This window comes from Phycodurus eques, chromosome 5, assembly GCF_024500275.1.
Source record: "Phycodurus eques isolate BA_2022a chromosome 5, UOR_Pequ_1.1, whole genome shotgun sequence".
In the NCBI taxonomy this organism is placed as follows: Eukaryota; Metazoa; Chordata; class Actinopteri; order Syngnathiformes; family Syngnathidae; genus Phycodurus; species Phycodurus eques.
Window position 1 is genome coordinate 2,027,060 of NC_084529.1, and position 11,314 is coordinate 2,038,373.

General features: G+C 43.4%; 1 protein-coding gene across 3 annotated transcripts in view; it reads left to right on the forward strand.

The window, feature by feature from the left end:
- LOC133402830 (neural-cadherin-like) overlaps window positions 1-8,926 on the forward strand; it is a 112,820-nt gene extending 103,894 nt beyond the window's left edge. For 2 of the 3 annotated variants that reach the window (XM_061677008.1, XM_061677009.1), the window contains 2 exons: window positions 2,176-2,330; window positions 7,313-8,926. In XM_061677008.1, the coding sequence (XP_061532992.1) occupies window positions 2,176-2,330; window positions 7,313-7,870 (713 nt within the window). In that variant the 3' untranslated portion in view covers window positions 7,871-8,926. The remainder of the gene's footprint in view (window positions 1-2,175; window positions 2,331-7,312) is intronic. The other variant, XM_061677010.1, reaches the window with a different exon arrangement.
- The last annotated feature ends 2,388 nt before the right edge of the window (window positions 8,927-11,314 follow it).

Below are 11,314 nucleotides of genomic sequence, written 5' to 3' on the forward strand. Positions count from 1 at the left end.
ATAGTCTTATAAAACGCTTGGCCAGCCTCGGTACACGGACCCTGCCTCCATAACACACTCTCCTCCGGGGCATGTGGCTCATGTTGGGACTCTTATTGCACACTTGAAAGTCAAATGTATAGCGCAAACCTCAACATCTGATGATGAATTCAAATCATGCCCCACCTGCACAGACTCGCTCCAAAAGAGTGCTGTACATTTAAAGTAGGCTGACACCGTGGCAGAGCAGTCGTTTCTGTGAGCAGGCAACAGGTGCATAATAGAACTTATCAAAAGAAAAACAAACGAGCAGTCTTCTGTGACTTATTACATTTCTACACCTTTTAATAGACCGAGTTGAATAAATATGCTCCCAGAATTAAAACATAAAGATGAAGCCGTTTTACAAATGGGCAATGAGCATCCGGTTGTACAGTATGTACAGTCTATTTCATCCCCAGTCTTGTCACAGCAGGAAGCACGGCCGTACATAAGCGCTCACATCCAATAGGCTACATACTCCACTAACTTAGTGCTAAATTAAAGGGGGACTCTTCCTCGGTGAGCATTAATAGTTAAAATGATCATCCATTATTAAACTTTACATAAGGCATCACAGACAGACTGGAGTGTGAATCCGGCGTGGGCTATTGACTGAGCCTGGCTTATGTCTGATCGGCCAAGCCTCATTAGTCCGTCGTCGAATGTGCCCATTTGTGAGCAAAGAGTGGGACAAATTAACAACCCATATGGGCCATGGATCATGTAAAGTGCCTGTTTTATCCCGTGAGAATAAATGATGTTTTCCTTCTGTCCCTTCATCAATTTTCTTCTGTCCCCCATCCGTCCTCTGATGTTTCATACTGTCTCAGTGCTCTTTACTCCTAATTAACCTACGACTGCAGTTCCAGCCAACGGGATCAAGTGTTTTGATCAAGATGTTGTGGTTGTTTTCCCCCATTCATCCATAATGCACAAAGCGGTGCAGGCTGTGGTAGCGCTTAGAGGGCAACGAGGCAGCACCATTATGGATGGATGGATAGCTGTGGTGTTTGTGTCCACTCCAAGTGATTATTGATCACGGTGCACACCTACTCTGCATCTCACCTCGGAGTGGGCTGTTGGGGCAGGCATAGAGCATCGCATATATTGTATATATATTTTTTTTATGATCAGCTCCTTTCAGCAGACGAGGAGCACAGATGAAGTCTCAGTGGCACTCATCAGGATTGTGGTATTTTCAGTGATGTTATCTGGGTCTGGTCGGACAATTTGTGCACAATCCAGTATAGAGAGGAGTGAAAGTGAAGTCGCACTAAATACGGTAGCTTTTAATTAGGAAAGGCATTTCTGTGTGGTGACTTTATTATGAATACCTGCCTGTACGTGTGACCCCAAAGGGCTGCTGGTGCATGCTTCTCTTTAGAAGCAATTACTGTACATTGTAACTCCAGTCTAATGTGATTTGTCTGCCAACTTCCAATTCGACCGATACCTCGCACGCTGGAAATAGTTTCCATCCAGTGTGAGAGATGAAATAAAAAACAAGAGCACAGTCTTACTGAATGAGTAATAAGCGAGGGAAGCACCAATGTAACTACAGGCAGAAAAAAATGAAAACAATTGGTACCAGTGTTAACTAGTAGAACATATAGTCAGGAAAGAAAAAGTTAAGAGAAAACAGTTGCGATTAATTGACTTCAAAGGTCAGTCCACCATGTATAAATCAGCACACAATTGCTTTGATTGATACGCATGCTTCAGGACCTTTCCGCGGCGCGTTCTGGCAGGATTCCACTGTGTGCTCTCAGCCGAACCAGCGAGGCTTTGACTTAAAGCAGGGACGGGTAGCGATTCAGTCCAGAGGCCCTCAGGGACCTGGCGCCTGATAAGATAGAGAACATATACGGAAAAGGATGCAAAGGCCTCTGGGTCTGTATTCCATTAGTATGTTCCACCGTCACAATTAGAGGAACTAATAGGTCTTTTTGGACTAACTATAGCCTGCAAAATGCCAGCCGCCTTCCTCTTTTTGTTTACATTGTGTGAGAAATACACGCTGTTCATTCACCACGTGTCGCTTCACTCAGCCCTTCCCACTTATGTTGTACATTTCATTTTCACCTACTTCCTGGATTTCTTGGGGTGTTGGGGTGGACATAACCCAAAGTTTACCCGCTCTCTGGCACCCCTCAGTGTTGATGCTGGGCCTCTTTCTGTACTCCTGCTGGAGGAGACACAAGGACTTGAAAGAGGGCGTGTACCATGTATCGGCGCACCACAGCGAGTGGGAGGACATCCGGGAGAATGTGCTCAACTACGACGAGGAAGGAGGAGGGGAGCAGGACCAGGTAGTAAACATTATAAATATCCATTATTGTTTCAAGCATACAGAATGTACAGTATGTTTACTATGTAGGCTTTACTCAGGTGAGGAGACAGGGCCAGAAAGTCCTCTTTGTGTTTTTGATAGTGATGGTATTAAGAGGTGGATGAAGTCAGGTAAATCCCTGCTGAAGGCCAAGGTACCAAATGCATTCCCTGCCAATGGGCATGCTTATAAAACTACAACTAATAGGAATAATAACAATAATATTACGTTGGGTAAACATGCCCAATTCAATGATTTCTGATTCTAAATACATCGTTATAGTCATATTGAAATAACAATATGTACAGTACAAATAAAAATCTGCATGGATGATGATGAAGATGATGATGATTATGATTATTATTTTCCACATTTTCCACACCGCTTATCCTCACCAGGGTCGCGGGCGTGCTGGAGCCCATTCCAGCTCACTTTAGGCGAGAGACAGGTTGCCAGCCAATCGCAGGGCACGTATAAACAAACAACCATTCACGCTCACATTCACAGCTACGGGCAATTTAGAGTCATCAATTAAGTGACCTTGCATGTTTTGGGGAAGTCGGAGGAAACCGGAGTGCTCGGAGAAAACCCCCACAGGCACGGGGAGAACTTGCAAACTCCACACAGGTGAGGGTGCATTTGAACCCGAGCCCTCCGAACTGTGAGGCAGATGCGCTAACCAGTCGTCCACCGTGCTGCCTTATTATTATTATTATTATCAAAACGAGCTTATTTATTTGTTGTGTATTGACATAATACCATCTAGTTATCCATTTTCTATCACTGTTTAGGGTCACGAATGAGCTGGAGCCTATTCTATCTGACAGTCTGGACTGGCGTTCATATAGACAAGCAAACATTCGCACTCGTGGGAGAAATTAGAGTCTTCAGAATCACATGCAAGTTTTTGGAATGCAGGCGCAAGCCAGACTGCGCGTAGAAAACCCTCACAACGGCGGGAGGATAAACACCACACAGAAAGGTCTGAGTCAAGAACTGTGAGGCACAGCACAAAACAATTACATTTGGAGACCTAATGGACACCATGCTTCTTCAATAAATTGACAGGTGCATCATCCACCAATACATTAATTATGTCTCTTGCGTAGTGAATAAACATGATTCTGATTGCCTCCATTTTTTGCCCACTGGGAAACAAGGTTACTGCACACTTGTTGCTAAAAAGGTGGTTGTCAATACCTTCACAATGACGGCTACGTTGCTTAGCTAACTCTGTTGCTAACAGAACAGCTACGCCTATGGAAGCACTCCAGATGAATTAAAGTGCGAGTGCCAGTAGGATGAATATATATTCTTTTGAATTTACTTTCAGTAACTATTTGAAAGGAAAATTAAAATGTTATTTAATACTATTATGACAAATGAACTTCACAAGGCCTCGACGCTCATAAGCGCGTTAACCCTGAAGACACAAGTTACTTTGTACACTTGAATTAATACGCACGCCACTATATGAGTAAATACGGAAAAGCTCTTGTATTGAAGCTCATATTATGAACATTTACGTAATGTTCCGCTAATAGATAATGATGTATTTTGCCACTTGTTGAGACATTTTGGCCACACAATTAAAACATTGTGGTGCTGTTAACATTACAGGCTACAATATGTTTTGCGTTCAGAAGTCTCGGACAATTTTCTGTTTTTTTTGTGTTTTGTTTTTCTTTGGGGGGGGGTTACTGAAATTAGTGCTTCCATTAATGAAATAATAATTACTGTCTTAACCACTTGTTCGCAACACTTTCATGTTATGGATTGCTTTTGCTTATGTCCATTATATATTGTATTGATAGGAAAAACTCTGCAAGTGTTGTTAAATCTGTACCGTTATGAATCCAGCATATCCAGCACAGAAACTGCGTCCTTTTTGTTGTGTTCATGACGACTTGGCCACGAGCTGATGGCAAATGCTGCATACCTGCATTGTCAGCTCCGACTCAGACCCGGTGAATGACGGTATGTCGGATTTCTTTTCCGAGCTGCACGCCATCGGGAGCAGCCTCGACACCTTTGATTTAAAGAATGCTGCTGGGCAAAATTATGCTGAGGTCCTGAGCGGGTGTGGAAGTGAAGCAGAGTTGCCGGCCTCACGCAGAAAGTGGAACATTAGACTTACAGCATTGTCTTAATTGTATAAAGAAAATACACTTGATTTGGTGCATTCACATGCAGTGCATATCAGAAGTTGCATTAAGTGAAGAGCAGGGACTGGCTGGGTCTGTGGTCGCAGTAATGATGCCTGAATGAAAATGCATTGATTTGCATTTAGTTTTATAATATAAATAGACGCTATTGTTGTAAAGGTAACTGAAAGTAAACATAGTTACGTATATTAAATATAGGCAAGCTTGCAGGCAGTGAATCGCCAAGCAGGAGTGAGAGGAGGACACATACTGACTGATGTCTGTCTTGCTTATTCATTTTTGGAATGACGTCTGGCAGACATTTTTTTTTGTGTGTTTCCTGTAAGATGTTATTGACTGTATGTCACTGTTGCTGATCTACCAACTCCTATACCATGTATTTGAATGAATTATTTACTAGCTATAATAATAATAATAAAAATAATAAATGGGTATAGGGTCGTGCACCTGGTCGATTGGCACACTGTGATATATGAGTAAATCCCTGTGGACCATTTTAACTACTGTTATGCTATATTTATTTTTTAATAGCACACAGTGGCATCACTGAGGGGGGGGAAAAATGAGGGATTAAGGACAGAGTTTACATTATTAGTGTTTCATTTTATATCCCCCCCCCCCCCCCCCCCCCCACCCCTTTCCTAATGTGTATGTACTACGTAACAAACTTAAGCCTTTACTTTGTTGTGGTAAATATTTGGAATGATGTGATTAGTCAATACATGACATCAAAGGATACCTAATTAAGCCCACAAGAAAGCTGAAGATTTGTCTTGGTTTGTTGGTGTGAAAGGAATAATGGAGTCAGAAGAACCCATAGAAGCAGGGAAAGCAGTAAATAGTGCAAGCAAGAAAATACTATCCATCCACCCATTTGCTCGTATTTGTCCTCATTAGGCTCGCGGCCAGTGGTGGCTGGCCAATAGAAGACGCTCGGGCACGGCCCCGCCATTCACCGCATTACCTTGAACAAGACATGAAAAAATGAATACATATTTAAAAAACGAATGTATTCATATCTATTTTCCGATGAGCAAGATAGATGTCTGTCTGTTTTGTCTGATTGGTGACGTGTTTTCGCCCTGGGGAGGCAAAAATCTTGCACGCTTGCTAAAATTTGTATGCTCAGTGGCTCCTCCTCATGCAAGAGACAGGACCATGTTGGGGCGCACGAATCTTGCGCCCGGAGCTAAATGTTGCTGGATTTACTTATGACCGCCCTCCCGCCATGGGACCGGCAGCTGACTAACAGCTCTCGCCAAATAGAGATGCAAAATGGAGGAAGACAAATGAAATAATTCAGTGACGTCACTTCAGAAAACACATTTTGAGAGGAAAGCCTATCAGGGGGAAGGTCTATGTGAGAGAGCAGACCTGATTACTGTACATTATAATTCATAAGCCATCCAAAGACATGGGAAACAATGCACCCGATCTTTATCCAGGACCTGATTATGCAACAATGCTTGCTAATGCTGTATTCTGTTTTCCCTGTTTGTGTTTGTGTGTGATATATATATATATATATATACTCATGGTTCCAAAGAATTTCAGATACACAGTCTTTGAAGGCCAATGAAGGCCACATGGAACTTGAATCAAACTGAAGACTAAAGAGGTAACTCATGAACTAAGCACAAAATCCAGCAGTTTGTATGAAAGTTTTAATTTCTCGCATCGAAAATATTGGAAACAGGACAAAAAAAAAATAAATGAATTAAATGACAGTGTAGACAATGCACGGATGGATGAACAACTTGGAAACTTCAGAATTATATGTGAGTTTCATTTTTTTGTGTGTTTCAATTTGTCAAGACGCCTGACCTCGGTCACATTCTGCTTCCATTTTAATCGATAATACTCATCGTTGTAGAAAAAGCAAAACATATTGAACATATATGCTTTAGATGCCTATTGAGCTGAAGACGTTTCAGGAGATTTGCTGTTTTGTTTGACTTTTGCGGCATATTATGCCTAACTAAAATTGTACCACTTTGGAAGTTCTGCTTTGTCAGCGTTTTAAAACAATAAACTCTGTACTCACAATGATGAACGCGCAGCAGTGGGGGTCTATTCTTTAGATATGACTAAATGCAGCTTTCCATCCTTTTTATTTTATCGCAGACGTTGTTTTTTTTTGCTCCTTAGTCATATTGTACTCCGCAGTCAGCGTTTGCCAATCTCCTACATCACAAGTTCCTTTTCCAGTCACGTGCTGGTCGTCAAATCTTTGCCGTCACTGGTACTACTGGTACGGATGTTCACGATGCCGAAGACTCACGAGACATGTTGAAGTTTTGCGTGATGGTAGTTTGGCCTCTGAACTGGTGCCTTGCTTACACGGTTGAAATGTATGCACGGGACTATGTAAATATTATGAATATGATCACCCGGCAGGATCTTTCATTTGTAGAATACATATAAGAGAACACGCAGGCATTCAGTACAATTGTTTGTAAGGAAAGCCTCCTGTCAACTCCCTAAGAGGCAGGCGTGTAAAATTGAGCCATACAAAAGGCTGCTAATTCCACTATTTTAATAGTGCCGGTAATAGCTGCTTCCCCTCTTTGCAATCAGAAAATTAATTAATGGCCTAATGGTGCGCTTTTACTGCCAACGTCTCTTCCTTCCAGCTGGATCTTCATTTCTGTGTCAAGAGCAGCCTCATTTGCTCGCACGTGACTGAGCCGCCCGAGATTGGTGTCATGTGGCACTACCGGTTTCTATTATCTCTTAAGTTCCTAAAAAGATTACACAGGGGGCCTATTTCTGAAATTCATTCCCCTCTTTCTTTCAGAATGCTTTCAATATGGTGGAGCTGCAGCGTTCCCTCCATCCAAGCTCGGCACAGTCGCTCCGCTACAGCTATCCGCAAGGCATCACCCCCTGCCCCGAGAAGAAGCCCCCCCGCGAGCACAACAGGAAGGGGATGTGTAACGGGAACGGCAGCGCCATCATTGCTCTGCGTCTGGCCGTACCCCCCTCAGAGACCGAGACCCTGTCCTCTCCTCTGACACTCCGCCGCTCCAAGAAGCCCCTCTCCTTCTCCAGTCAGGACCTGGCCCGCTACCTGTGCGAGGTCATCAGAGACATGGAGCACCCGGAGGAACTCGGCACCAGGACCACACCACGGCATCCGTCCGGGAAGGAGCGCGGCCGAGCGCCGGTGCGCTCGCTCAGTGCATCTCAGGGTTCCGAAATCAGGAATCAGGGGGCCCAGAGCAGCAGGATGGACAAGTTCAGAACCCTCCGAGTTGTGGTCAGCGACCTTAGAGGAGACTCCAAGCCTTCGCAGAGCCAGAGAGACAAAGCGAAGGAGAGCAGAGGGCAAGTGAACTGCGGGAAGAGTGGATGAGAAACCTGAACAATGAAAGGAGGTGAACGTCCTCTGACATCGGTGACGAATCCCAAAGCGAGCTGATGCTGATTAATTGGGATGCTGTGGATGGCATCTGACTCAAGTCTATTCTAAATGTACTGTGGATTGTTGAAACATTGAGCCCTGAACTTATTGGATATCAAATGAATGATCTCATGTGATGTATTGTTTACTTGGCATTGCACTCTACAGTAAACACTTTGGGGAGCTCCTCGTGTCAAAGGTACACTCAACAAAAATAGAAACACGATACTTGTGATTTTGTTGAAAAGCTTATGTCTCTGTCACTTGGTTCCTAAATTGGTTAAAGCTGTATTCGTAAGCATTATTGAACAAAATGTGCAATACAGTTTAAGGAAACGGCTTTATTCAAGCAAAAGATGGACGTTCAAGAAGGGCAGAGAGCCTGTCGGCACAGCGAGCGAAACAACCTAAAGTTGTGTAAAGTTGCGTTGCCCTGCGTGATGCAAACGGTGGTCATAGCAGACTGACAAGTTCTTTGCCCGCTGAAAAGGTTGTTCGAAGCCTTAGTTCACTGCCAAAGGTATCTATTAAAAGCAAACTGTATCGACCAGTCCAGGGCGTGCAAATCGACTGCCGGGTGAACGAATTACTATTGAAATGTCTTCAATTTGGGCGACATGGTGCGTAGCGGTTAGCACGTTTGCCTCATAGTCAACTCGAGGGTTCAAAGGGTCAAGGTTCAAATGTTTTGTTGAGCAAGTACTCCGGTTTCCATCCACATTTTAAAAACCTGTAACCTATAATCTCCAGTTTTGGTATTTTAGCATGAGACATGCAGTTGAACCACAGGATTTGCTTTTCTGGGCCACATAAAATGATGTGGCGAGCCGGCTCTGGCCCCCGGGCCATGAGTTTGAGACTCGTGGTCTGTACTGTCAAAACAAAAGTGTTGATGTTTTTTTTTGGGGGGGGAGTACATTTGTCATTAAAGTTGTTTGGATCTAAGTCTGCAAGTGAAGTGGCAAATTTCCCACGAGATGTTTAGTTTTGCTATTAGTGACTCATGAAACCATTTTTGTGATGACAAATTATTTTATTCATTTGCTTTATCAATCTCCTTTGAAATAAAAGAGCCGCTTTGATAGTATTTGGAGTTGGATCCACACGTGTTTACATAAATGGTGATTTCTTCTGATTTGAAGCCCAAAAATGCTTACCAGACAGAAAGTACAACAAGACATTCTTCTCATCTGCATAATATGAATAATCCTCTCGAGTTAATCCTTCTGCCTTCATTGCTGGGAGTGACTGAGGACAGCATCGAGACAAAGAATACATTATTTCTGGTTTATCATCAACATCATCTTCTAATTTAGAAAATAAAAACTGATGGTTTGAACATGAATCATTTATGTGTAAAGCCAATATATCGTTTTGGCCTAAATTCGGATGATTGGCGTACAGAACCTTTAATCGGCCCGCATTGGAGTTGAGCGGTAGTGACATTAAACCTCGCAGGGACAGAGTTTCCGCATGCCTCTGTGGCCTTCGCAGACACTCACATGTGCGGAATGCATCGTGCAGCGAGATAGGAGAAGATAAGAGGATGGTTTTACACTCCCTGAAGTATTTAAGTAGCTTTAAATTTAGGCCGTTTGAGAATTAATGCATCCACTATGCATAAGTAAGAATCAGATTAGACATAATGGAACAGTACATCTGCTGCCTATTAATATTATTAATACCCATGTTGCAGGCGCCATTGCTCAGTATGTTTTAATGAGTGCATACTGCCCCCTGTTGACAGGTTTTTGCAACCACAGAAAAAATGGCGCTACTGGAGAGATTTGATGAAACAGTGTGGAATTGAACGTTCCTTGACCTCTGACCCGTATGAAACATAAAATTGTCCTATAATCAACACACACTTGTTCATTAAACCTAAAAGACAATGGAGGATCACTTTACAATTATCATAGCAAATTCACTGCGTGGCTACCACATGGGCACACTTCAGTCATTGTTTTGCAATTGAGGCTTATAAGCTAAATCAATAAAAAAATAAAGTATCTATCCATCCATTATCTGTTACTGCTTTCTCCTCACAAGGGTCGCGGGCGTGCTGCAGCCTATCCCAGCTATCTTCGGGCGAGAGGCGGGGTACACCCGGAACCGGTCGCCAGCCAATCGCAGGACACATCGAAACAAACAACCATTCGCACTCACGTTCACACCTACGGCCAATTTGGAGTCCTCCATCAACCTACCATGCATGTTTTGGGGATGTGGGAGGAAAGCGGAGTGCCCGGAGAAAACCCCACGCAGGCACGGGTAGAGCGTGCAAACTCCACACAGGCGGGGCCGGGATTTGGACCCCGGTCCTCAGAATAAATAAATACAATTTTTGGATCAAACTGTCTCTAAAACGTCAACGTTTCAACACCCAATCGATTGAATGAATCTATCAGGCTCTAGAGGGCACTGTAAGTCAATAGAAGCGGCAACTGCACACGTTGTAAAGTAAGATCCTTGATTGAAATACATTATAGAATCATAAGAAATCACTGCCCGTGTAATGGACCTCTGATTTTGATTACATGTATTAATATATTCTATTTGTGCTCATTATACAATGTATATTAGTAGTAGTAGTAGTAGTAGAAGTAGTAGTAGTACAGTAATGACGTACTGTCACTACAGTAAATACACCTACTACGATTTGATTTCAGTTGATTATTATTATTTGTATTATTATTATTATTAAGCACAACTATAAACAATAAAACATTGAGAGAACATTTGATAAGTACCACCTACAGGGCTTATCATCACTTGTATTCTGTCAACAAAAGTGCCAAAGAAAGCAAAAAAAAACAACAAAAAAAACAGTATGAAAGGGCGGCGCAGCGCACGACTGGTTTGCACATCCGCCTCACAGTTCTGAGGACCGGGGTTCAAATCCCGGCCTCGGCTGTGTGGAGTTTGCTTGTTCTTCCCGTGCCTGCGTGGGTTTTCTCCGGGTACTCCGCTTTCCTCCCACATCCCAAACAGATGCATGGTAGGTTGATTGAGGACTCCAAATTGCCCATAGGTGTGAAACTGTTTGACTTGCGAGGGTTCACCCCACCCACTGTACTAGGGTGGTGACAGCGGACAGTGGTGGAGTTGGTCCGGTTACCTTGGAATCCACTAATTATCCCCGGTGGGCTGAGTTCGTGGCAATGGTACTTCGAGGAAACAGAAACTCACTCTGAATGTACCCCTATTTCTGACAGTGTAATGTGATATTCACTCACTAATAGGGTGCATGATACATGTCAGGACGCATTTAAGATGAGGCCTCAGTGTGTCTGGCTAGGGCGGTGCGGTGTTTTTGTGGTGGTGGCCCTGAGTGTGGAGGTGGAGCAGCACAGGAGCAGCATGTTTGATGTGACAGCTGGAGATTGTAAGAACGAG